At 43.0% G+C, this 27,838-nt stretch overlaps 1 protein-coding gene across 7 annotated transcripts; it reads right to left on the bottom strand.

Moving 5' to 3' along the window:
* Window positions 1–195: 195 nt before the first annotated feature.
* ERCC5 (ERCC excision repair 5, endonuclease) lies at window positions 196–26,426 on the bottom strand. Of its 7 annotated transcripts, none has more exons than XM_081552109.1 (17): window positions 26,381–26,426; window positions 22,662–22,937; window positions 21,091–21,266; window positions 20,055–20,170; window positions 19,577–19,660; window positions 18,474–18,534; window positions 14,717–14,860; window positions 12,188–12,395; window positions 10,753–11,871; window positions 8,966–9,213; window positions 8,492–8,611; window positions 8,069–8,282; window positions 6,414–6,558; window positions 3,702–3,945; window positions 3,356–3,427; window positions 2,564–2,638; window positions 196–897 (listed from the first exon to the last, which is right to left on the bottom strand). In XM_081552109.1, the coding sequence occupies exons 2-17, from the start codon at window positions 22,690–22,692 to the stop codon at window positions 289–291; spliced, it is 3,666 nt and encodes a 1,221-aa protein (XP_081408235.1). In that variant the 5' UTR covers window positions 22,693–22,937; window positions 26,381–26,426; the 3' UTR covers window positions 196–288. The 7 variants fall into 7 exon arrangements, 6 of the variants coding, with proteins under 6 accessions (XP_081408235.1, XP_081408234.1, XP_081408239.1 ...); XM_081552115.1 differs by lacking the exon at window positions 3,356–3,427 and adding an exon at window positions 24,977–25,654 and having other exon boundaries at window positions 489–897; window positions 3,745–3,945; window positions 22,662–22,934; window positions 25,990–26,426; XM_081552108.1 differs by lacking the exon at window positions 22,662–22,937 and having other exon boundaries at window positions 25,950–26,426.
* Window positions 26,427–27,838: the final 1,412 nt, after the last annotated feature.

Raw genomic sequence — 27,838 nt, 5'->3', positions numbered from 1 at the left:
CAACAGTACTTACAACATTTTCCCTTTTTAATGTTAGAAAGCAGCAACACTGCATAATACTAGAAACAGGAACAAACGAGGCCTGTAGATACGAAATATTCAATGAAGCAGAAAACACTAGAAAAAGATAACATATTAAAAAAAATAAATAACTGTCTAGCTTAACGTCCGTATTTTTAAAAACCACATAACAAAGACTGTGCAAATACTTTGAATTTTATTATTTCCCCACAACAAATTCATCACAAAACGTTAAGCTGTACCCAATTACACAGACTGCATAGGTATTTAGGTTTTCTGCTTCCTTCCTCTCGTGCTTCTCCGTCTCCGCTTCTTCTTCCCAAACACAGGCCTGGCGGTCACCAGGACGGGCTTCGCCCTCCCCCCATCGTCGTCGTCGCTGGAGCTGCTGGAGCTGCTCGCGGCGGTCCCACCGGCTCTCCGGGAAGCAGGCTGCGCACGTGCGGTGCTCTGTGCATCGGACGCCCCGGCTCTGGATGCCCCGGGGGCTTTCCCCCTTTGCGCACCCATCGCAGGGAAGTACTCCGCATCCTCACTTGACGAGGCATCGGACGACTGCGAGAGGTAGGCCTCCCCCAAAAACCCACCACTTTCGTTCCCTCCTTTAGAATCTGAAAGCCTCTTTCTTTTCGGGCCGGATGGCTCTTCCCATCTATTTGCTGTGCCTCTCTTCTGGGTTTTTCCTTTTGCCTCATCAAGGAACTCAGACTCTTTCTCCATGGCAACAGAAGCTGCTTCTATTTCACTGGCTGCTTCTTCTCTTTCTTTTCGCAGCATACATGTCACAGCTCTGTTAAGTCTCTGGCTCTTAATACCCTTAGCCTCCTGTTTCTCCTGTTGGGCTAATCTAAAGAAAGAATCAATTCGGAGCTGTGTCTAAAAAAATGAAATAAAATTAAATAATCGATCAGACAAGGAAGTAAACTTTCCAAAGCAAATCAAAGAATTCCACCTTATGATTAGTGGCGTTGGATGACTCCTTCAGAAAATACTACTTCATTCTCTCAAAAGGGTAAGCCTATGGCTGATTTATGTTGATGTATGGCAAAAACCCAACATAACATTGTCAAGCAATTATCCTCCAATTAAAAATAAATTTTTTTAAAAAGGGAAAAGAATGTAAAAACACAAAGCCCATCTCTCCCAAATGAATGCTGGCAGTAAATTCTACTTTCAAGATCATACTTGAAAGTACCACCTCTGTCAACTAATCCTTCTGACCACATATCAAGTAAGAAATCCCTTCATCAGCATTCAAAGAGTTAAATATTTTTCAGGGACAAAATCATCTTCCTTTATAGCAACACGATTTCATAGGGTCTATTTCTAAATTCTACTGTTTCCTTTTAAAAACACTGTCATCATGATACCTTTAGGAAGCAATTTCACAGTATTATATATTAGGAGTCGCTAGAAATATTCTTGACTTTTGTTCTAAAAATCCACTTTCAGGAAGTAATTCCTTAAATATAGCTGTTTGAGAAAAGTTATATGCCTGATGTTCATCACAGCATTACATACAAAAACCTGAAAATTCAAGGTCCACTACGGGAAGTAAACCAATTAAGTTAAATCTCTTTGACGAAATGATGTATTCTCTGGTCATCTGAAATGAAAGCTATGCAAAACACACACAAAAAAATACTTACTCTAACCAGTGAATGGGGGGATTATTTATATCAAATTGCAATTGTGTCTGGTAATAAATATATGTGGGAAGGAGGGGAAAAATAAGAGAAAACAGACCTAAATGTTAACATCTATGTTGGAGGAAGCAAACAGCGAGTAATTTTAATTCATTTTTTTCACTTTCTAATTTCAGAGAAATAAACTTATATTTTCTACAATGAAAAGGGAGAACAGTATTACAACAAAATTTATCTGAAATTAAGCAGTAATCAGTCACTAAGCCAACTAGCTTTCCTTGTTGGTAGGCATACAAGGTGTCCAATACAGAAAGTCATCAAACAAACAACACGGAACTTCCTGGAAAGGTGGTCTACTTCAGCTTTCTGTTTTCTTTTTTCAAGATTAACTCAACCTAACTGAAAAGTAGATTTAATTTGAACATGTATCCTGCAGGATTTGGTCTGAATTCTGCAGAATGATTTACCTATATACACATTTTGTGGGCTGTCTCTGGGGTGAGAGGAAGATCCTATGTGGGTAGGAACACACTCGTGGATAAAACAAGATACTGTTACCTACCTAAGGGAACTCAGGGTCATATGGAGGCCTCTTTTTACAGTCGCTTAGTCATGCCTGACTCTTTGCAACCCCATGGACTGTAGCCTGCCAGGCTCCTCTGTCCATGGAATTCTCCAGGCAAGAATGCTGGAATGGGTACCATTTTCCTCACCAGGGCATCTTCCTGACCTAGGGATCAAACCCAGGTCTCCTGTATTGCAGGCAGATTCCTTACTGTCTGAGCCACCAGAGAAGCCCCACAAAGTAAAAGTAACAGGTCTTTAACAGCTGGCCCTCACAGCCTTCCTAACTGTATTCTCTGTCCTGAACTTAGGAAAAGAGCTGTCACAATTACCTGATGGACATTCAGTTGCTTTAATACAGGAAACAGAGATTCATCTGTCTTCGTCCTGTTCCAGCCAAAATACCGCTGACAAAATATGCAGGCAGTTAAGACTTATACTGTTTTTAAAGATATCTACAGGTGATAAGTAAAAAGGTCCAAACAACCCACCCTTGACTCCACTGCCCACATCGCCGAAGATTTTCATATTTATTAAGATTAAAATGGTAAAAGAAGATAACAAATTACTCCAACATAATGGCAGTATGTTCTTATAAACATCCTCTAAGATAAAAGATATCCAACTCTCATTTTAGGACACCCAAGACTAGTGACTGTGAAAAAAAAGGCTAATCTAGGATAAAAACAAATTTCTGATATCATATATAATTCTTTGAGAGAAAAAGATGCAGTTAGATTACTACTACTGCAAACTTTAAAACATCTGTCCAAGTGATTATTTAAGTATGCAGAAAGGCACAGTAATAAAAAGAACAAACCTAATCATCTTTTCTATTCTTTCAGAATAAACACTTAAATATGATTGCTTATCACTATTTATTTCAAATAAAGATCCTTCTTAAAACTAAAGAGATGATTCACAATAACTAAAACGTGGGACGGACCCAAGTGTCCATCAACAGATGGATAAACAGAATGTGATATTACATACAATGGAACAGTATTCAGCCTGAAAAAGGAAGGAGAGTCTGCCACATGCTACAATTAGATGAACCTTGAGGATATTATGCTAAGTGAAATAAGCCAGTCACGAAGAGATCTATACAGTATGGTGTAACTTACGTGATGAACATACATGGCGTGGTCCAAGTCACAAAGACAGAACGCAGACAGCGGTGGCCGGGGCGGGGAGGGCTAGTGTTTAATAGGTACAGAGTTTTAGTTTCAGAAGATGAGAAGAATATGGGGGTGAATGCTGATAACGGTTACACAATAATGTGAAAATATTTCATAATCGCTGAACAGCACACTTAAAGATGGTTAAAATGGTAACGTTTTATGTTATGTGCATTTTACCACAAAAAAACATTAACGAGAGAAAGGAACAGAAAGGAGCATCTTAGCTAAAGCAATATTACGAAAAAAGTGATCCAAGTTCACATTTCCTAGGTTTTAAACCAACACACACATTTGCCTTGATGCTCCCCGTGTCTGCGGCAGGGAAAGGATACTCTCTGATCTTGTCCAGGTCGGGTTTGCCCCACAGAAACGACCCCTTGGACTCGTCCACCACAGGCTTGAGGTAAGCGTCCGCCACGGCCGGGTTAGGGAAGCCAGGCGTGAGTTGCAACTTGCGCAACTTTTTTTTCACTTTGGTGTCATATGGATTCGGCCTTATCTTCTTATTCTCCTGGGCTTCGTGCCACCACTCTCTACAAGGCAAAGGAAACCAGTCTTCATGAAGCAGTGAGACCCTGTAGCTGATGCACCGCAGACAAAGAGCTAAACTTAAAGTTTAGCCACAACTCCTCTGTCTCTTTCCCAAATGATAAAATGAAATGTGTGTGCACGCGTGCGCTCGGTCGTGTCCGACTGTGCAATCCCATGATCTTCAGCCCACCAGGCTCCTCTGTCCATGGAATTTTCCAGGCAAGAATACTGGAGTGGGTCGCCATTTCCTTCTCCAGGGGATCTTCCCAACCCAGGGTTCGAACCTGCGTCTCTTGCATCTCCATCACTGGCAGGCGGATTCTTTACCAGCTGAGCCACCAGGAAAGCTCAAGTTGAAGTAATGTATCTGTATTATTTACTTCAAGTCAACTACAATAAGGAACCCAAAAATATTTAATAAAATGTAAAAACACCATGAAGACTGTTAAATTTTAAAAATGCAGAATACAACTCTACATCAAATATGACCCCAATACTAGGAAAAATACACATATGTGGAGAAAGAAAAAAGTACATAGGGGTATTTATATAATAAAACACACTAACAGCTATTCTTTTACCCTGTGCTAGGCAATGTCCTGAGTGAGATACAGCTATTAATTTTCTTTATGTTTTATTCCTTATTCAACTTTTCCATTGTGAGTACAAATCACTGTGGTGGGTTAAAGCACATGTTGGACCCTCCACCCAACAAGAAGCAGGGTTCCACGTTCCTCCCCTTGAGCCGGGTGGGCTCTGTGGCCAAGGAAGTGACTCTGCCGGGCCTTCAGAGACTGCAGTCTCCACTTTCTGCCTCTTAGACTGTTTGCCTTGAAAGCTGCCGACATGCTGTGAGGGGGTCCAATGGAGAGGGTCCAGGCCTGCGGTCCACACTGCTGGCTGAGCTCTGCTGACAGCTCTACTCGCCAGCTAGGAGCGGGCCATCTCAAGTGGCCCCCCAGCCCCGCTCAGGTGCCCCCGACACCCCTGGAACCAGGCAAGACATCCCCATGCAGCCTGATCAAACTGCGGATTCATGAGCAAAATCTGTGACTATTGCTGTGTGAAGTCACTGAGATTTAAGGTAGTTTGTAATGCAGCCAAAAGCCAGAAAATTTTATCCAGTTAGGATAAATAAACGGCATGAAAGTGAAAAAACGTAAATACAACCCTTTCCAATACATTCATTCAATGGAACCTAAAAAACCCACAATCACTGCTTCAATACTGAGTCCTAGGAACCGACAGACTTGGTCGCCAGTGCTGCCCCTCACCAAGGCAGCAGTGCCCTCTAGTGCTAACAAAGACCAACGACAGTCTTTGTGCAGGATCAAAATGCGAAAAGAAAAAAAAAACAAAATAACTATCTTCATCAGTTCCATAATACTGTCCAAGAGGGCAATGGGAGAATACTTCTATGTCTCCCCTACTGGCCTGTGAATTTTCATCTTCGACACAGTAATCACAACTGCCACTAGGAAGAGCGGCACAGCAAACTCATCAAACCAAAAGGATCACCCCTCCTTAAAGCAAGTGGCCCAGGCACTTAACACATACATGAAAGACGGCCATGATGACCTGCCCATCAGGTGAGCTCCAGGGGGACAGACAACAGGGAGTGGCAGCAACTGTGATAAAACTGAAGGGTTCGTGCCCTGACCAACCCAGTGGAGTGGAATTGCTCTTCTCTGCTTTGGGACCATTTGGGAATCTGGACTCAGTACTTTCAGGTCTCATTTCCCTTCCTCCAAAATTTTCTGTGAAATCTCCCCCAATTTTAATGTTGGTAGCCAACTCCAAATGAAAGAAGAACATACTTTGTAGGTTAAACCAAACACAGCTGGGCTGAATTCAGCCTGTAAACTCAGAGTAGCTCTGCTTTAGAGGGGAGCGATCGGCCAGGGTCTGGGTAGAAGGGAAAGCAGAGAAGAAAGCAAGGCGACACTCTGTCTTTATGCTCTTCACCCTTTCCATGCCCTTTTCTATCTGCCAGCTATGAGCTAAGACATATATTCCCACTTCCCGGTCTGGCTGATCTCCCTCGGCACGCTCAGACACAGAAGTACCAGTACATGCACGCTTCCCCTAACCCCAGCGCGCGGCAGCTCCTAAGCACACAGCCTATGACTCGGCCATCTTTCCTATTCCAGCCCAGCACACTGTCTGGCACATAATGGCTACTCAAAAAACATGTGAATGAATGAAATGGTAACTTTTACACTCCCAGGAAATCCTACAGGACTGGCTAGGTATCGTTTAGCTCAGATAAAAAATATAATGTAAACAGAATTTTCTCTGATTTCCTCAAACTCTAGAAAAGGGAAAACAAACTTTAGTACCCCAACCATTACCACCTCCTACTTTCCCATGAAGAATGATCTGTGACAGTTTATGATGTAAATAATAGTCATGTTTAATTTGGGTGTTTATATATAAACACCTGAACTAAAGAAATTAAGAAAGGACTTACGAGAACTTTCGGAGCGGTTCCAGGCCGTGTCCAGGGAATTCGTTGAGAATTTCCATGGCGGTAACACAACCCACAGTTGGTATTCCTTCTGTATAATCACTTCCAAGCAAATAGGCCAAATTTATTAATTTGTTCCGGTCCAATCCTGTAAGAGTTAAAATTATTACATATTTTTACATCTTTTATTTTGTTTTATAAACATTTATTACATAAGATTTGTAACTATTTTACTAACGATAATACACATGTATGTATATCCTCATCCAATGTCCAAAGATATCTCTGTTTCATTATTTGAAATAGGATTCTTTTTTGTAAATGACATTGCGTTAGGATTTTGAAAGTTTCATCCATCCTCACAGTTTTCAATGCCCCATAACCTGTGACCCCTAAAATGCAGCTCTCTCCATGAGACCTCTCCTCTGAACCACAGCCACACATAATCAAGACACAATTCAGCCCAAAACCACCTCCATGCTTCTCTAGAACACGCCAAGCAGGCTTCTTTCTGCCTCAGGGCCTTTGCACATGCCAGCCTCTCTGCCTGACATGCTCACCCCAAGATACCTGTAGCTCTTGCTTCCTCTCTCCTTCAGCTCCAGCCACAAAGGTACCATTAGAAGCCTTGTTTGACCACAAAGAACACACACTTCCTGTGACTGCAGGACACTCTCACCTCTCTTTTGTTGCTTTATTTTTCTATTTGGCTCACACTGCTGTCAAATTATGATGTGTTTTTTTAATCATCTGTGTCTCCTGCTGGACTGCTTTATTCTCTGCTGTTTCCCCACTTCTCAATGCTAAGAACAACAACTGGCATATAGGAATCACTCAGTGTGTATTTGCTGAAGGAATGGGAGGATGAGGGATCACTGCCATAAATAATACAGGACCCTGAGGCTCATTGATTCGGCGGGAGTGACTCGCACCTGCCTTCCCTCTCTGCCACCTCGGGTTTACTCTGGAGAGAGCAGGTAACCAATCGAGTGTAACCAGGTCTGCTGACTGAAACTGCAGAAAACATCTAAACGTGAGGAGGGCTTTAATTTCTTCATTTTGAATTTAAAATCCTATTCTGGACTTCCCTGGTAGTATGGTGGATAAGAACCTGCCTCCCAATGCAGGGGACATGGGTTTGATCCCTGGTCTGGGACGATCTCACATGCTGCACAGCAACTAAGCCCAGGAGCCGCCACTACTGAAGCCCGTGCACCTAGAGCCCGTGCTCGCAGTAAGAGAAGCGGCTGCGATGAGAAGCCCAAGCCCCCGATCACCGTAACTAGAGAAAGCCTGCACTCAGTTTTCCGCAAAGACCCAGTGCGACTGAAATAAAGCAATACAATCCTATTCTTCAGAAGCAAAAGGCCATCATACGAAAACATGTATGTGAAAGGGTTAGCCACTCAGTGGTGTCCAACTCTTTGCAACTCCATGGACTGTAGCCCTCCGGGTTCCTCTGTTCATGGCATACTCCAGGCAAGAACACTGGAGTGGGTTGTCATTTCCTTCTCCAGGGGATCTTTCCGATTCAGGGATCGAATCTGGTCTCCCCTACGATTTCTATCAATATACCAACTAGTCTCTTGGAAAGAAAGAATTCATAATATAAATTCCTACGATAAATTTCACAAAGTAATGTTATTCTGAAGTCTTACCTAATTGGTTGTGAAAGTCCACATACTGGTAATATTCTACAAACTTGTTTTTATTGAAGAAGTTTTTGTAAACGTGTCGCGCCCCGAACAGCCAAATGTCACTGTCGTCGGTGATGGTTCCGGAAGTCTGGTCGGTCAGATCCAGGATGGCGCACTGAGCCTCTGCTTCCATGGGAGCCTCGATGTAGGGGATGCCGAACAGGCGGAGCAGTTCCTGAAGAGTGAGACACACCATGAGCCCTGCCGAGCAGCGGGACCTGGCCTCCCCCCGGAAGTGGGGGCCGTGCCCCGGAGGCGGGGACAGCGCCCCAGAGGGCGGGGACAGCGCCTAAACGCGTCATTCAGTGCACGCCCCCTCGGGGGGGTCTAATTCAGCAGAGACATGGCAGGTGTTGTTCAAGGAGGCCCCAGCTGTACACCCACCTGGCTTTCCAAGAACATCTGCCCTGTCACAGTAGCGGCCACCCGCTCCTGCTGCTGTTTTTGAGCTTTCAGTGAATTCTGCTGGGTTAAGAGGTTGCTCTCCAGAGTTTCCAGCTCATCCTACAAAATAATTTCATTTGTAGACAATTATACTAATAACCCAGTTAAGTTCATTGGTTGTAAAAAGTCTGCATTTAGTCTGACTAAAGTTACCAATAAGCTGTCTCTCCTTATGAAGCTTTCCACTTGGGTTTCTGAGCAAGTCTGTAAAACCTTTCGAGTTCCCTCACTACCTCACACGGGGAACGGACACTATCCCAGCCGGCAACCTACGCGAGAAGGGAGCCGTCGGGAAGAGCAAGAAGATGCGTATGAGCAGCTAGTAACGATTCAACCCGCAAACTCTGGGAAACTCAAAGGCTCCTTAACTTGGCTTCCTTAGCAATGAGTGAAAGCACGATGTCACGTTATTACCAGATCGATATCTTGCCACTCATTGAGCGAATCGTCTGCATCTTTTTCAGTCTCTTCGTGTCTCTCAATAGCCACCGCCTCACTCTCAGAAATATCTCTCAGGAGGCCCTTGGCGTCACCAGTGGCTTCTTCCTTCTCAGTTCCTGTCGGTTCCTCCTCACCTTGTTCAGAGGGAGGTCTGGAAGCTTCTTGCAACTCGGCTTGAAGTTCATCACTGCTATTTATACTCTGCACTTCAATGAAACTTCCTGTACCAAAATAATGAGGTCATTTTGTCTACAAGTGAAACATTAAAGTTATCCTGAAATCGAGAGCTTTCCAAAGAATCCTGAAACGTGTTTTACCCTAAAAAGACCTAAAAGTAACAGAAAACACATAACCATAGTATATTATTATAAAATAATTTAGTAATGTGTCTATAACTTCAAAAGAAGCCTCTTCAACTAGATACACTGGCACTGTCTTTGAAATTAGGAACCGAGCTTTCAATACTTACACATCTGGCTTTATACAAAAATGTTCTCTAAGTTAACTAGTATTGTTTTAAAACTAAGAAAGAACTATCAGGGTATGTACACAATTATGGAGGTTGTTGAAAACGTTTTTATGCTGTTTCACTACGAACACGGCAGAGAAAAAAGCTGTGGCTTATAAAGAGAGCCCTGGAGAAAGGCTCAGGAGAAGCTGCTCTTCCTCCTCCACGTCCCTTCCCTCCTCTCTCCATGTTTCTTCTTCTCTTTAAAAAGCACTTATGAATTAATTCCCTTCCTCCACTTCAGGTGGAGAAGGCTGGGTCTGAGGACATACTCAAGACAGAGGGCCTGGGGCTCTCAGGGCTGGGGGCTGGGGCCAAGGAGACAGCCGTCCTCCAAGGAGGCGGCCAGGGAGACCAGGAGGTGGTTACAAACAGAGAATGAGCCAATGCGTAAATACACTGAAGACAGTCGAAGGTCCTTCACTGTCAGCCAGGGAAATTACAAAGAAGTCAGAGCATGGAGTGAGAGCTGTGACGCTGGAGAGGAAGTACAGACACGAGTGTGAGTTCAAGAGTGTTTGCACGGCCCCATGAACAGGTGCTGGGGTTGGGATTCCAGCCCCATCCGATGGCCCCAGAACTGGAGCTTCCTGGGCTACACTGCACCAGTCTCCACCCTCTGGTCACCTCTGCAGGGGAGTGGAACCAAGAAGGCGGAGTGTCTCCTGCTCAACCTCAGCTGGGAACAGTGTGGTCACTCAAGTTTTTGGTCATTCTGCACGTCTGCAGGTGACCACAAAACCACCACCGTGAGGACGGATTCTGAGCTAAGAAATAAATTTTAGTGAGTAGGCAATTCTGCAAATATGAAAAATATGTGAATGAGGTTTGACTGTACCTAAATGTATACAGATATATAATATACATGTGTACATATAGACAGAGAGAGAAAGAAATATGGAAAAACCAATGTGGTAAAATGCCAGTGATGAGGTTCTAGATGAGGGAGATAGAAGGTTTTGAAGTATTTTTTTCAACATTTTTAAACCAATTATTTCAAAACTAAAAACTAAAAAATTAAAGGGAAACTCACTTTTACCTTCTCCAACTAGGGCACTTCCTCCCTAATTTAAATACAACAAAAAGAGTAGCCACCAGGAAAGGTCAAGATTGCATTATGAGCTATGTGTCCCTGGCAAAGCCACTTGACCTTTCTGGGTCTCTAGTTCATCAGCGGAACAATGTGGACCTGGACCATGCTCAGGGTGAAATCCTACTTTGCTTTATCTCTTAGGAAAGCACAAGCACCTACCGTCAGATTCACTGTCCTCCGAGTCTATTTCTGTTGGTTCCGTGGACTCTGGCACCAAAATCAAACCCTGGCCTGCAGATTCAGCAGTCTCAGGTTGTTGGATGGTTTTCAAGAAATTCTCATGCTCTGTGGCACTAACAGATGTCACATTTCCTAAGTCACTTACTGTCTCTATAGCGACACTCAGGGTGTTACTCGACTCTTGCAAACTGGCGGGGCCAGCGACGTCAGGGGCAGGATGTTTTTCAGATTCTGTTTCGTCATCACTTGAGACAACAGAAGTGTCATGTTTACTCTTGGGTGGAAGAGCCTGCTGTGGCTCGGACACTTTGGTGTACGGCCCACTCCTTGACCCAGAACTTGGACTTGTCGGAGGTGTTAGTATCTGCTCTGGCCCCCCTCGGAGCCCAGGCGCATCTCCGTGTGGCACCACGGTGCCATCTAAAGAAACCAGATCTTTTCCATCCTTAGCTTTAGACTCAGCACTGGTCTGAAAGGGTTCCTTCAAAGCATGCAGAGATGGCGTCTGTTTTCTTGCAAGGCTAGACTCGCTCCCCTGACAAAAGACAGTCTGCGGTAAAGGAGCAGAGTCTGTCCGCTTTTTTTCATCACTGGTGTTGGTCACACGCTCCTCTGTGAGAGTCACACTGCTGGCACGAGGCGCTGCCGTCAACAGCTCTCTGTCTCCATCTCTCACTTCAGGTTCTTCTGCAGCTTCCTCATCAGAACTGCTCACCAGCGGTCTTGGTTTTCTCCTGCCCGCCCCTTCTGTCTGCACACCGGCATGCACTTTCAAATCTTCATCGTCATCATCGAGAGCTCTCTGAATGGCCAAGAGGGTCAGCGGGGACACAGAACCCTCAGGGGCGGGAGCAGGCGGGCTCTTCACATCACACGGCCTGCGATGCTTGCCCTCCAGCTCATCTTCTGAGCTACTGCCCAGCAGGGCAGTCTGCATGGCCAGCAAGGTTCTCGGGGAGGGAGGGGAGGCGTCGGGCTCTTTCTTTGGCTTCAGTTTTTCACACGGAGGTGACTTCGTGTCTAAAGACCTGCTGTGCTTTTCGCTGCAAGAAGGAAGGGACTCTGAATCCACTTCTGTGACTTTCTTAGCTTGAATACCTTGAGAAAAATTAAAACAGTGTCACTAGGTAGTTTTGCAGGGTGACAGCATGCTTCTAGTTAGATGAGTAAGAATATACTTGTTCTCATGATGAAGTTATAAATTCTCATTTAACCAGCAACTAGGAATTAATTTTAAAGTTGGTTGGTACAGTACCAGTTAATACATTAACGGCTGTATAGATCATTAATAATAATTATAGTTAATAAATAAGTAGGGCTTCATTCATGTTATCTGCACATGGGAGTTTATAGAATTCAGAGACACGACATACTTTTGGGTTTTAACCATCAAGTAAGTGATGGTATGTGGTACCTTTTATCAAGATGTAGTGGGAAGTGTCCTCGGAGACTACTCTCCTGGACTCCACCTCCTTCAGAAAGCCTCCTTCATCTTCATACTGCCTTTGGATTTGCCCTGAATGTTGTTGATTCATTTCTTTCTCGACATTTTCTATGTGTTGGTTTAGATAGTTTTTTTTAAGCAAGCCTTTTAGCTGATACTGTGAAAAGTCATTGGACTCCTAAAACAAAATAAACAAACAGAATGATTTCATATATTAAACATAGATAGTATTCCCATATTTCCACCCTTTTCCCCAAAGGAGATAAAGAACTGATTTTTTCCATTGGTGGTATTTTCACACTAGAAAAGTAAAATGTGAATAGTAGAGGAAAGCCATAATTGCCTCATTAAAGAGTAATCCTTCAAACAAAAAGAATTGGGCAAAAGAAAAGAAATTGTGAATCCTGTTTATGATTCAATTATTTACTCAAAAAACATTTATCAAGCGTGGGATGCATACCAGGGAGCCTGAAATGTTGACTGTGGCTTAATAAACAGTTTTTTAGAATGCAAGTGAAGTGCTGGTCCCTGGTCCACAAAAGACACACGATAAATCACCGTGGTCAGTTATTAATAATACTTAACATTTACAGTGCATCTCCTGAGTAAGGCATTCTTCTAAGTGTTTTTACATACATTATCCCATTTTATTTTCAACCACCAAGGAGACAGAAGTCATTACCTCCATTCTACAAATGAAGAAACTGAGACTTAAACAGTTTAAGTAACCTCTCTAGAACTGTGCGGTTAGTTACATGGTAGATCTGGGTCAAAACCAGGTCGCTAACCCTTATACTAATTTATTACTATGATTATTATGATTACTCATATTCTCACCAACATTCCTATTATCAATATTGCATTTGCCTAATGTACAGACAATGCAAAGGTTCAACCCGTATGACTCAGAACTTCGCTCAGCTACCAGGATGACAGATCCAATGGACTGTGCACCATTCTACCCTGGCCGACCCAGCCCAGAGGCTCTGCGGTGGCAGAAAGCGAAGAACGAGCAAGGCATTGGGACTGTCTCTTTTCCTCCCATCTGTTCCACTGTTGTTTACATAATCCAAATTCTATTTCCTCAAAGACAAGCCAGAGATACTTTTACATTCAAGAAATAAAACGCTTGACTGAGGGCTTCGGAGGGCTTCCCTGGTGGCTCAGGAGTAAAGAATCCACCTGCCAATGCAGGAGAAAGTGGTTCAATCCCTGGTCCAGGAAGATCCCACAGTCTGTGGAACAAATAAGCCCGTGTGCCACAACTAGTGAGCCCGTGCTCTAGAGCCCAGGAGCCGCAGCTACTGAGCCTGCTCGCCCTAGAGCCCATGCTCCCAACAAGAGAAGCCAGCACACTGAGAAGCCTATGCACCGCAACGAAGAGTAGTTCTCCATGCCCCACAACTAGAGGAATGCCCATGCAAAGCAACAAAGACCCGGGGCAGCCAAAAATAAATAAATAAACAAAAATGATTTTTGAAAATGCTTGGTTGATAAACTGAGCATGGATTCCCCCCTCTCCCCAGATGAAAATAAATTTCCTTCTGTTCTTTGTACATCATTTCTGAACACCTTAGCATCTTCCTACATTCACGTGCTTCATGGAAAAGCAGAAAGGAGTGATGGGAAAAGAAACAGCTTCTGCCTTTTTCATATTTTTCGTATCAATCTAAGAAACGTTAGAAAGTCTGTTGAAAATAAAAAAGCCCCATATCCATTCATTAGCAATATTACAAAATTTATAGGTAAAGTTAAGGGAGAACGATGTTAGAAAGAACAGGCTGTAGCAGTAGGAAGGAAATCAAGACTCATTCACCAGCTAAACACAGTGCAGTAAGACCAAGAGACACATTCAAGAGAACCAGATTCCATGCGCTGCCCCACTTCCCATGTCTGTAGCTGTGAAGCCACCATCAGAGGCTCCAAGTTGAGGAATTTAGCACTGAATTCCTTGTTACCACCGTCCAGAAAGAGGAAGAGGGAAGACGGGAGATCCAACTACACTTCTAGCCTTCAGGGGAACAGATACCTGGAATTTCAAGTTAGAACAAACTTCTCCACTGTGATTAGGTTCTATATTACTGCTAATATTCTACAATGTATAGGATGGATTAAAATAACTTTCATGAACTAACTTCAGGAATGAACTACTGAGCACCTAGTATGTGAAAAATACTGAGCTAAGCGCTGAAAATACAGAAGCACACAAGGTAGGCACATCTGGGTGCTAAGAATCTAAAGAGACACCCCAGGGAGCTGTGAGAACCCCGAGCAGGAGACAAGATGTGGTCTCGGCGGAAAGTCAGGAGGTCCTCTGTAAGTATCTCTAAGTTCCAACTTATACAAAATGATGTTTCACAGGGTCTCAGAGATATACAAAGGCTGTTTACTGAAAACAACAGATCGTGTAAGTAATGTTTATCAATATTCTCTTATTTTAACAAAAAATTTTGCTGACACTCTTAACTTTACACATTAACATGCTACTGTATATTTCACCTCTGGCATTGCTTCAAATAATGTTCTTCTCCGCTTAGTAAATTCCTTCATATCAGTCAAGATTTCATGCTTTACTTCAAGGGGCAGGCTGTTGAAATCTTCAGACTCAATGTCAACTGCATGAGGATTGTGAAAGAACTCTTCCTGTAAAGAGTGAAATGTAACACCATGACATTTACATTTTATACACTTAACTCTATTCACCATGCCAGACTTTGTGTGTGTGTGCTTGTATACAGAGTTCTACATAATCTACAGTAGGCTAAACACAGTTATACGTAATCTGCAACAGGCATTAAAGTGAACGGGCAGGTGAGGGAATACATCCATTTACTCATTCAACAGTACATGAACCAAGAACTTCCAGATGTTCAAGCTGGATTTAGAAAAGGCAGAGGAATCAGAGATCAAATTGCCGATATCTGTTGGATTATAGAAAAAGAGAATTCCAGAAACATATCTACTTTTACTTCATTGACGCTAAAGCCTTTGACTGTGTGGACAACAACGAACTGTGGAAAATTCTTAAAGAGATGGGAGTATCAGACCACCATACCTGCCTCCTGAGAAACCTGTATGCAGGTCAAGATGCAACAGTTAGAACCCAATGTGGAACAACACATTGCTTCAAAATTGGGAAAGGAGTATGTCAAGGCTGTATATTGACACCCTGCTTATTTAACTTATATGCAGAGTACATCATGCGAAATGCCAGGGTGGATGAAGCACAAGCTAGAATCAAGATTGCCAGGACAAATATCAATAACCTCAGATATGCAGATGACACTACCCTTATGGCAAAAAGCAAAGAGGAAGTAAAGAGCCTCTTGATGAAGGTGAAAAAGTGAAAAATCTGGCTTAAAACTCAACATTCAGAAAACAAAGATTATGGTAGCAGGTCCCATCAATTCATGCCAAATAGATGGAGAAACAATGGAAACAATGAGAGCCTATTTTCTTGGGCTCCAAAATCACTGCAGATGGTGACTGTAGCCATGAAATTAAGAGATGCTTGCTCCTTAGAAGAAAAGCTATGACAAACCTAGACAGAATATTAAAAAGCAGAGACATTATTTTGCCGACAAAGGTCCATCTAGTCAAAGCTATGGTTTTTCCAGTAGTCATGTATGTATGTGAAAGTTGGGCCATAAAGAAGGCTGAGAGCCAAGAATTGATGCTTTTGAACTGTGGTGTTGGAGGAGACTCTTGAGAGTCCCTTGAACTGCAAGGAGATCAAACCAGTCAATCCTAAAGGAAATCAATCCAAAATATCCACTGGAGGGATTGATGCTGAGGCTGAAGCTCCAATACTTTGGCCGCCTGATGCAAAGAACTGACTCATTGGAAAAGACCCTGATGCTGGGAAAGATTGAGGGCAGGAGGAGAAGGGGACACAGAGGATGAGATGGTTGGAAGGCATCACCGACTCAATGGACATGAGTTTAAGCAAGCTCTGGGAGATGGTGATGGACAGGGAGGCCTGGTGTGCTGCAGTCCATAGGGTCACAAAGAGTTGGACAGGACTGAGTGAATGAACAACAACATTCATTAATTCAAAAAAAAAAAAGAAATACTTACCAGGCATCTCTAATATGCCATACACTGTTCTAGGTGTTAACGTACTTTAGAGATCATGCCAGATAAACTTCTATTCTTAGCAGCATAAGAAGACACATGATAAACAAATAAATGAACAAGATAATGATGAGAAAACAAAGCAAGTTAATCTGATAGAGTTGATTAGAAGAATAGAAAAAAATATTTGATAAATAGGAAAGTCTCCACAAAAAACAATGACCTGTATTTGCCTGACACTATCACAACAATGTTAATCGGCTCTACCCCGATGCAAAATAAAAAGTAAAAAAAAAGTAATAATGACCTGTGAGCAGAGACATGAAAGACACCAGAAATCTGCTCAGGGAAGTGCATCTGAGGCTGAAGGGACAGGAGAGCAAGCGCAAAGGCCCTGAGGCAGAGATGAGCCTTATGAATTTGAATAATACTTATAATTGCTTTGGTCAGATACACTTTGTTCTGCTATTAACCTAGTGGCTCAGCTGGTAAAGAATCTGCCTGCAATTCTTTACCTGGGTTTGATCCCTGGGTTGGGAAGATTCCCTGGAGAAGGAAATGGCAACCCACTCCCGTTTTCTTGCCTAGAGAATTCCAGGGACAGAGGAGCCAAGAAGGCTACAGTCTGTGGGGCTGCAAACAGTCGGACACAACTGTGCGACTTTCACTTTCTAAAACCAAAAGTGAAATTAACTGTGAGAAATTTCACAGACACACAAAAGTGTAAAACTTTTCTGAATGTTAACTTGATTACTGAAAGTACTTTAAACCTCTTCATCAGTAAAGAAGATAAAATAATACAGTTTGCTTTCTTGTATGTATGTGTGTTGTGTGTTTGTAGACCAGCAAGCACTTAAAACAGGCCAGTCATTTCAGTCAGAGCTTCCAGTGTTCTCAAGAATGATCTCATCACTCCTACAGGGAGGGCATCAAAAATTTAATAAAAAAAAAGCACCATAGAGAAGCTAAGTTGCCTAAGATCTAAGATCTCAAAACTAGTGAGCAGTGGAGCCCAGACTTAACTGCAGGTCTCTCTGCCCACAGGCTCCCTGGTCGTCACCAAGTCTGTGCTCTCTTGCTTTGTTTAGAAGGCAGGACCTTCACGAGCTGAAGAATCTTGCAATTTTAGCTCAAAAGTCTTCTAACAGACATACTAAAATATTATTATAAACAGACAAGGGAATCAAAGAATGTTACCTGCTATTCTGAGAAACTTGCAGGAAATTTCAAAAACTTGTATCCACAGCACAAGGTCAATTTATAAGCATGTGATTCATTACATGATAGAACATGTCCACAGGTTCTCTGACTCTCTTTTCTGGATGAATTCCACTCCCATTCAGTAGGTGCTGACCTTAATTGACAGCCAGTGAAGAGTGCGCCATGGATGGGAGGCTGTGCATCCCCCAAGGCCATCAGAAAGGGCAGCACGGGCCCAGCGGTCACTTCCTCCTGGGCTCCTGCCCTGGGAACCCACCACTGCTGTGCCAGAGCTCAGGACACACAGGCGGGCACAGCGGGAGTTCTGACTGACTGCCAGCATCAGCAGCAGTGTACACAGGTGAGGAGGCCCAGAGGGGCTCCAGTCCCAGCTCCAGCCTGACTGCATCTACACTGGAGATGCTCAAGGAAACTGCCCCCTGCACTCGTCAACCCCCAGATCAGCGAAGAGGATGATCATAAAAGACTGTCGTCACAGCACTAAGTTACACAGCAATAGATAACTACAGCCTGTGCACCAGCATACATCTTCGTAAATGTACACATACACATATCCAAACATACACACACACACAGATATGCAACAATACAGGGTAGGGGGGCACTAACAAAGCAAAATGCTACTAGAAGTTATTCATGGGTGATATGCTTTCCATACATTTATATAAGCATTAATTACTATATTATATAAGCATTAATGATATTTATTTACTGGTTGGTTAAAAAAGAAAGATCGCTTATTTTGTATATGTAGATATGCATAATTCCATATAAGTTTATGAGCATGTGTATATTTTATATATGCATGCACACATATATATACACAATAAGGTAGTATCTGTCTTTCTAATCAAGAACATTCATAAGTCCATACTACCTCATTAAAATCATTCATTTTCAAGTTATTTATTTCAAATACTAATAATAGAATAAATCCTGAATTCAAAAATTATTTCAATACCTGTAATGCCTGTTTTTGACTCATCCTTTCTTGCCATTCTTTTTCATCCTCCTCTTCTGAACTGAAAGTCAAAGACACATTTATAATACCTATGATGACTTACAAAAATATTTCTTGAATGCAAGGCACTGCTAGTTACAGAAGCTACAGTGGTAGATAAGATGGCAAGAACTGCGCTATCTTTGGTCTCACCATCTGGTAGGGACACCTGTAAGGGAGCGATCATAACAAGATCTAACATCTTCCATCACCAGGGCAGAGCAGGTTGCCAAAGGGGCAATTAAGAGTCACCTCACCCCAGGAGCTTTCTGAAGTCTCTTGCAATTACACTGCTTGGAGAAGAAAGTAGAAAGTGTTTTAAGCAAGGACATGACAGTATCAAATTAGAGTTTTAACAGGTTCTACACTACAAATCAGAAACTGGGCCTGACAAGAGTTCCTCCAAAAGGGTAAGATCAGAGATGGAGACAGAAGTGCAGAAGCCAGGCCAGTAACCTTGAGACACGAAGATGGCGGCAGTGGGGATTCAAAAGCTGTGTGGCCTCACGGGAGCCCTGGGAAAGGAATGGGTTGGGGGGGGGTGGGGGGGGAGGACAAACTGGCCCTCCACCTGCACTTCAACCACAGAAGCCGCTGAGGATTATCAGCCAGCAGGAGGAAGAGCGAACAGAGAGGTCCCTGGAGAGCAGGACCATGTGGGCACGACATCAGCCTGAGAATTGCAAAGCAGCCATTGGATTTAACAGGGAGGACGTCATGTGTGTGGACTTCAGTGATGGTGAGAGAGAAAACGCTGGGCTGAGAAGCAGGTTGAGATGGTAGGTGTCAGCAAAGAGTCAGAAAACCCAGAATCCACGTCTTCACAAATTCTAAATGAACAGTGCTAACACAGGCTCCTGAGGATGAAGAAAGGAAACCACCACAAACCACTAAAATACAAAGGGAGTCAATAGAAGATGCAGCCTTTAAAAACCATTCTAAAAGTGTCGAGAATGTGTATTGCAGATGCATTAATCCAACACACCTGATCATTTAAGTAAAATATAAAGGTTTAAATCTGTCTGAATGTAGCAATAACATTTTTAAATAGTTAAAACATTTACCTGTTTTTCTCTTTCTCTTGTAAAGGTGGCAAAGCGTAGAGGTCATCTCTCTGAACTTGAGTAAGACTGGGAAGGGCTTCCTCCCTGAAGAGTAAACAGAGACTTCACCAGAGATGACAGGAAACAGTATTTCGAGAGTCAGTAATACTCCCCATTGAACACACAAACCCAGCTGAGAAGGGGAAATCCAGGGGGATGGGTTCTGCCCTTGCTGGCCTGCCTGCCTCCAGAAAGAGGAAACCTGGTCTTGGCATGTAGAAGACTGTTAGGAGAGTAAAACGTACAAGCGATGCAACCTAGCAGCTTTTCCTTCTCACTGTCAAAGCTGATTCTCAAAGAACAGACAACTTGCACAACTTCAATTCACTAAGTCAAATGGACATTCCATTGATTCCTCTCATTAGGGAAAGGGAATCACAGAATTCAGTGTAAATATAAAAAATGTTCATCTTTGAAATGAATGTAATTCTCTGCTTGCCTTTTGCTTTTTAAGGCAGTTTTGATAACCTGTCTTTTCAAAAACGTTTTCAAAAGCTTCTCTGTAGTTGTTTTGGAGTCACTAGTGGCCAAGTCCTTTTTCTGCCTTCTCTTAGCCTGTGAGAAGAAAGAATATAGCATTTTATTTCGAGGTATATATTAAAAACAATTCTGTAGCTTTTTTCCCCATGGAATTTGGTTTGTCTTCTGAGTTTTCAGATTATAGCTGTTTTAGTATTTTCTCCTAATTAGTATGTGAGGGAATAGCTTCAGGTTTTTGTTGTATAGAGGACAGACAGAGTTTCCAACCATTACTTAATTAATTATTATACAATGTATTTGGGAAACCATTACTTTGTTTCTTTTAAATGTCCTTTAATGTCGCCAAGAAGCTTAAACTTAGTACTATATAATTAAGTAAATGCTTCCCTAAAGGAACTATTACATCAACTAACTAGTCTTTAAAATGCTGTTGTTAAGTCAAAACCAATTTCTGGTATTAGTTTTTAAAAAAACACGTTACTTATATGTAACTCTGCCCTTCCATACCCAAAATGATGTCATAAGAAATTCTAAAATATACAGAAATACCTTATAAGAAATTTCCAAACAGGGAAAAATGAAATACTCTCTGTGCTTACTTACAGTTGAATATAAGGCAGGAATATCAAAACTTTTTCTTTTTTATATAGCTCCCAAACAATATTGTGTAAGTTTAACTGTAGAACACTTAAGAAGACAAACTAAAGGGAAAACTCTTTACTATAACTCTACTGTTAGCTTTAATAGTTTTATTAAAAGTTAAATGTTATTGCACCCATGTTATACAACGTTTTCAGAGGTAAACCTCTTCGAAAAGAAATTATCTGTTCATGATAAATTTTTAAAAGTTGAATTAAATTGGATATATGTCAAAGTTAAGTCTTGATTTCCAAAATCCTAAGAAGAAAATTTTAATTTTAGGTCAATTAAAATTTGACCTAAAATTCTAAGAATTCAGAAAGAAAAATATATATACATATATATGTAACTCTTACCAATGTCTGTTTCTTCAATAGTGGAGCATCCCCATCAAACACAAAAATAGGACGAATTCGGAAAAATAAGAGTTTGCAGAGTCGGTGGAACAAAGTGAGAAGATGGGCGTTTTCTATTGCGTTTCCGTGACGATCGCGGACTCCTTTAAGAGCCTGGTTTAACCAGATGCTAATATCTAGAAGAATTGTTCATGGAAAATACTCTGCAAATCCTCCCCTCCCGTTACAAATTCCCAATGTCTGATATCATTGAAACATGAAAACTGAGCACTCATCCCAATTCACTTGAAACTGAAAAATGTTCAGGCCTAATGGAATCTCCCATTATAAAGTTAAAATGAGTTAAGTTTAGTTGGGCTCCTGTCATCACTATTTACATCTTGAATTTTAAAATCTTACACAGGCACATGTCTCCTTTAAAAAGTCTTAATTGAAAAGAACTTCTTTAAACGAAATTACTGATCTATATGAAATTTTAGTAAATTAACCAACTGTTTTGGAGAACGATTTGGCAATTAACAGCAAAACACTTTAAAATCTACATTCTCTTTTATGTAAGAATTCTACTTCCACACACATATCCTCTAGAAGTCATCACAGACTTACAATCAGAGGGAGTTATAAGGTGGTTTGTTTATAATAATGAAAATATGAAGAACGGAAGTTTTCCAACTAGTCTTTTTTCTTTAATTAGATTATGATATCCTGATTTGCTGAAATCCAAGAGACCCTCAAAAATGGAAGCTGCCTAAGCACATAAGGCAGTCACAAAATATTATTAAGGGAAGAAATAAAACAGGTTACAAAAGTATGGAAAGTATAAATCTATTTTGTAACATATGCAGTATGTTAAATATACTCGAAGCTCAGACCTCAAAATACTGGGTTGACACCAAAGATGGTTCAGGGTTTTCTGTAAGATGGTACAGAAAAACTGGAATGAACTTTTCGGTCAACCCAATGTTAAGAGTAGTTATCTTCCGCTATGATTACAACTGTTTCCTTCTTGGAGTCGTCTTCTATTTTTAAACTTCACTAAAGAGTGCTTTTTAACCAACTGTTTTCTATTTGTTTCGAAGAGAGGGACACAGCCCTCTGCTGGGTTCGCTGGATCTCTGCCCACTTCCCTGGCCCACCATTAGGTGCTCGCTTCCGCGGTGGTGGCTCTCAGGCCCTCTCCTTTCCTCCTGTCTGCAGCGTTGCTCCAGGCTACCTCCGCCCTCCCCGCCCACAGCCCCCCACCCCATGCATGCACCTCTGCCCCAGAGCTCTCCTGACTCCAGAATGGATGGCCGAGTTGACATCTCTACCTGCTGCCTCACAGTCACTGCAGACTTGACACAAGCAAAAACTGAGATTCGTAAAAAAATAAAAATTAAAAAAAAAAACCTGAGCTCCGTGTCTTCTCACCAGGCTGTTACACCCCCATTTCAGTGGACATCTCTCCAGTCCGCTCAAGCCAGAACCCTGAGCGCCACCCCATACCTTCCCTTCACCTGGCACTGCCAGCTCCCATCAGTTCTACCTTTTAGTCTATCTTGAAAGTGTACGTTAAGATTTCATCAACATACCTACAGTGAAGACCCCTGGGAAGCTTCCCATGGCCTTTAGGATATCATCTGAAACTTCCTCCCACGGCCTGCGAAGCCCCGAATGAGCTGCCCTCTGCTCATTTCTCCTGGCTCGTGTCAAGCCATGGGCTTCTCTCGAAGCCTGGAAGTCACTGAGCTCCTTCCTTCCTGCAGGGTCTTCTCCACGCTCCTTCCCCAGCCTGAAAAAGCTCCTCCTCCGCTCTGAGCCTAGAGAGGCCCTCCTCTGAGGTCTCGTTTTAGGTGTCACGCCCTCTGCTGAGATTAAGACATCCAGTTATCCACTCCTATGTAAGAACACCTTGCTGACTTCACAGCAGAAACGTTTCTATGCGCTGGGGATACAGAACTAGAATAAAGCGTTTGCCCTAATGGAGTTTACAATCTAGTGGGGGAGCAATTCGGACTGTGAGCTCCGTGATGCGTCTAAACCACACTGCCGGGCACTGCTCTCCCTCTCAGAGCAGAGGAGGCAACAAAGACCTGCAATTGAATGAGCTGAACAGTTAAATATTTGTATGAATGACATTACCTAACTTACCACCAAAAAAGACTAGGCCCATCAACAATTAACTGAATAAACACTACATAAAATAACTAGTGGACAGCAAGCTAGATTTGCAGTATCAGGCATATCCAAGATCCTAAGGATGGAAGAGTGAAAAATAAAGCCATGAACAAAACAGACAGGGTCCAGACCCCTGAGAAAGTTGCAATTCTAATGGGGAAGGCAGACAATAAAAATCAAGTATAGTTATAGAATACGTTAGGTTGTTGGTAAGTGCCAAGGAAAAAACTAAGAGCAGAGTAAATGGACAAAAACGTGATTGGGAGTCAATGGCTCTTAGGTGGGGGAAAAAGTGAAAGTTAGTTGCTCAGTCATGTCTGACTCTTTGCGACCCCATGGACTGTAGCCCACCAGGCTCCTCTGTCCACAGAGTTCTCCAGGCAAGAATACTGGAGTGGGTAGCTATTCCCTTCTTCAGGGGATCTTCCTAACACAGAACTGAACCTGAGTCTCCAGCACTGCAGGCAGATTTCTTTGCCATCTGAGCCACGAGGGAATGAGAAAATCTAATTTCAGATCGGTAGCTCTCAACTCTGCTATCCTTTGGAACTAGATATGAACCTTCTGAAACACAGGCTACTAAACATGCTGTGTTTAGTCATTCAGTCATGTCTCTGTGCCATCCCATGGACTGTTGCCCACCAGGCTCCTCTGTCCATGGGGATTTTCCAGGCAAGAATACTGGGATGGGTTGCCATGCCCTCCTCCAGGGGAATCTTCCCAACCCAGGGATCAAACCCAGGTCCCCCACATTGCAGGTGGGGCCTAAACAGAGTGTAATATTTTGTTAATAATAGTGTTAAGTGTATTTTACAAATGCTAAAGTCCATAAGAGACAAAAGTTTAATTATTCTTTATTATTTGACAAGAACATTTATATTGTATAAATAGACAAGACACTCAGCTGGAAATGGTAAAAAGACCAAACAATTTATTTCAGGGATTCAAAAATAAATTATGAACCTAGTATGCCAAGGATAATTTCTTCATTAACAAATAAAACCAAAAAACCTGAATACATTTTACATTTTATTAATTCCTCACATGGGCTGGAATGTAAACGGATATAAATTTTTGCTGACGTTTTAACGTTTCCTGACACTGAATACTGCTTTCATTCCTATGCTGCTGCTGCTGCTAAGTCGCTTCAGTCGTGTCCGACTCTGTGCGACCCCACAGACAGCAGCCCACCAGGCTCCCCCGTCCCTGGGAATCTCCAGGCAAGAACACTGGAGTGGGTTGCCATTTCCTTCTCCAATGCATGAGAGTGAAGTCGCTCAGCCGTGTCCGACTCTTCATGACCCCATGGACTGCAGCCTATCAGGCTCCTCCGTCCATGGGATTTTCCAGACAAGAGTACTGGAGTGGGCTGCCATTGCCTTCTCCGTTCATTCCTAAGGATAGATATTAACAGTTCCATGGAGAAAACCTTCAGAAAGCAGTGGTTTAAGGAAGCACTAGAGGGCAGCCAGAGCACGTGTACTTAAAAAAAACCCCACAAACCTTTGCCACAAGGTACCAGGCATAAAACTTTTAAGCCACTCTTCACTACGGATGTGTTTTAAATTACCCATATTGCAAAAAATATATAATCATCATCATTATCATCATCTTGCTTTACTTAAAAAGAAAAAATTATCAGTGTTCCATTACATATGAGTTATCTCCAACCAAAGTCAATGAATGACTCCTCCTGCTGAATCCCCACCCCCTCTGACAGTGTATTTACCACAGTAATTACTGCAGGACTGTCTTCTCCACAGAGCACGGAGCTCCTAGGCTCATACGCCCCAATTTAGGAAACTGGTGCAAGGCACCACCAGCTTCTGGAACAGAACAAACACTCAGAAAAAGAAAAGAAAGATAAAAACAGAAAGATAATGAAGAATGCCTAACGAATAAAAAGACTAAAATTTCAGAAACAGCTTTTACTTGTTTTCATAATTAGGAAATAACATTTAATTCTAAAGACAAAACCAGCCAAACACGCACACAAGTCCATCACAGAGGCTGGGAGGAAAATAATGCACGGTACACCTTTTGAAATCTTTGCGGTGTTGTACCTTACGAATCTCCTATTCCAAAAACCGTAACAAAAAACCAATAAGTTACTTTAAAAAAAAAAAAAAGAAAACGTAAAACACATTTCCACACACGTTTTTCTTCATCTCACAAATATAAACGGAGCAAGACTCAGGACGGCTGGCAAAACTACTGGTAGGAAGTCGAATTCATTTTCTCCGGGCTGACCTCCCAGCCGGAATAACACCTTCAGGATTTACAATATTAACAGTGCCAGACACTACCAACTCTGTGTAGAGACTGTTATCACCTCCACTTCTCAGATGAAAGAACCGTAGAGAGGCGTAAAGCGCTGGGCCTAAGACTCCAATCCAGGGAGCTGTGACTGCAAAGCGGGAGGAAAGCAGACACTTACAAAGGAAGCGTCCTGAGGAAGATCCTATACCCACTACCCCTCGGCGTGAGACTCCCCCGGGCAGAGACCCTCATCCCACCAATGCCGCTCTGCGCCCCAGGAAAACTGAGAGCAAAAAGCCCTGGCGTCTCACGTTGATGTCGGACAGAAAACAACAAAATTCTGTAAAGCAGTTATCCTTCAATTAAAAAAATAAACTGGGGAAAAAAAAAAAAACCCTGGCGTCCACCGAGCATCCCCAGCGCCGACGCAGCGTAAAGGATACCCACGGCAAGGATCTTCCCCTCCAGCGTCTCCGGGCTGACCTGCCGCCCGGAGCACTCCAGCAGCTTCCAGAGTCCCTGGACTCCCATGAGGGAGCTGTGTCCTCGGCGTCGCGGGCGGCTTTTCACTCCAAGTCTTCCCTGCCCGGCTGTACCGCCGCCCGGGGGCCGGGAAGAGCACCCTCGGCTGCCACTCGGAAAGACGGAAAACCAAGAGCCCGCAGCTGTCCAGGGAAAACCGGCCCCGGCGAAACGGGGACGTCCCAGAAGCTGACACGGCTTCGCGGAAGAAAAATGGGACCAGAGAAAGCTGGCAACGCTGAGGGGCAAGTCCTCGTCTCCTCCAGCGCTCTGGCCCAAACGTTTGGACTCTCAGCGGATAACCAGGGTGAGAGGCCGGCGCAGGCAAGATTTAACAGCCAGAAAAAGTTACCTCCGAAAACTCCAGTCTTCTCCAGCTCAGGCGTACACCCACCGGAAATGGAGCGCCCTGGAAGCCGTCTAAAGAGTCGCGCAGGGCGGAAGTCCCGGCTCCCCACGATGACGTATATCCGCTGCGCCGATGCATTCCGGAAATGAGGGGGTGGTTCGGCCGCAGTGTTTACGGCGTGTTGGCCGCTTGGCGGTCTCCACACAGGCGTTTTGTTTCTGTTAAACGTTGAAACCATACGCAAAGCGTTTCCTTTCAGAAGTTACGGGTTTGAACGTGCTTTTCTAGCATCTGTTTCTTCCCAGTCTGCCGCCAGTTGTGAGAACTCGTAATGCTAAATATTGTTTTTCGCGTGAGGCAGTAACAGAAAGGTGGAAGCTTCCAATTAAGTTCTTTCGCTCAATAGTGTCCGACTCTTTGCGACCCCGTGGACTGCAGCACGCCAGGCTTCCCTGTCCATCACCAGCTCCCGGAGTTTACTCAAACTCATGTCCATTGAGTTGGTGATGCCATCCAACCATATCATCCTCTATCATCCCCTTCCCCCGCCTTTAATCTTTACCAGCATCAGGGTCTTTTCTAGTGAGTCATTGCTTTGCTTCAGGTGGCCAAAGTATTGGAGTTTCAACATCAGTCCTTCCAATGAATATTCAGGACTGATTTCCTTTAGGATGGACTGGTTTGATCTCCTTGCAGTCCAACGGACTCTGAAGAGTCTTCTCCAACACCGCAGTTCAGAAGCATCAATTCTTCGAAGCTCAGCTTTCTTCATACTCCAACTCTTACATCCATACCTGACTACTGGAAAAACCATAGACTTGACTAAACAGACCTTTGTTGGCAAAGTAATGTCTCTGCTTTTTAATATGCTGTCTAGGTTGGTCATAACTTTTCTTCTAAGGAGCAAGCCTCTTTTGATTTCATGGCTGCAGTCACCATCTGCAGTGATTTTGGAGCCCCCCAAAAATAAAGTCTCATTGTTTCCCCATCTATTTGCCATGAAGTGATGGGACAAGATGCCATGGTCTTAGTTTTCTGAATGTTGAGTTTTAAGCCAACTTTCTCACTCTCCTCTTTCACGTTCATCAAGAGGCTCAAAGTTCTTCGCTTTCTGCCATAAGGGTGATGTCATCTGCATATCTGAGGTTACTGATATTTCTCCCAGCAATCTTGATTCCAGATTGTGCTTCATCCATTCAGGCATTTCACATGATGTACTCTGCATATAAGTTAAATAAGCAGGGTGACAATATACAGCCTTGACGTACTCCTTTCCCGATTGGGAAGCAGTCTGTTGTTCCATGTCCAGGTCTAATGTTGCTTCTTCACCTATATACAGATTTCTCAGGAGGCAGGTCAGATGGTCTGGTATTTCCATCTGTTTAGGAATTTTCCACAGTTTGTTGTGATCCACACAGTCAAAGGCCTTGGCTTAGTCAATAAAACAGAAGTAGGTGGAAG

Source organism: Giraffa tippelskirchi, chromosome 12 (assembly GCF_054371585.1).
Source record: "Giraffa tippelskirchi isolate mGirTip1 chromosome 12, T2T-mGirTip1v1.2.pri, whole genome shotgun sequence".
In the NCBI taxonomy this organism is placed as follows: domain Eukaryota; kingdom Metazoa; phylum Chordata; class Mammalia; order Artiodactyla; family Giraffidae; genus Giraffa; species Giraffa tippelskirchi.
This window is presented reverse-complemented; position numbering and strand designations above follow the sequence as displayed.

Coding starts and splice junctions, on each gene's coding strand:
- ERCC5 (XM_081552108.1), bottom strand. CDS start 26,037: ATGGGAGTCCAGGGACTCTGGAAGCTGCTGGAGTGCTCCGGGCGGCAG. Junction 8,283..8,491: donor AGATGTTCTTGGAAAGCCAG/GTGGGTGTACAG, acceptor CTCACTCTTCAG/GAACTGCTCCGCCTGTTCGG. Junction 6,559..8,068: donor GGACTTTCACAACCAATTAG/GTAAGACTTCAG, acceptor TAACTCTTACAG/GATTGGACCGGAACAAATTA.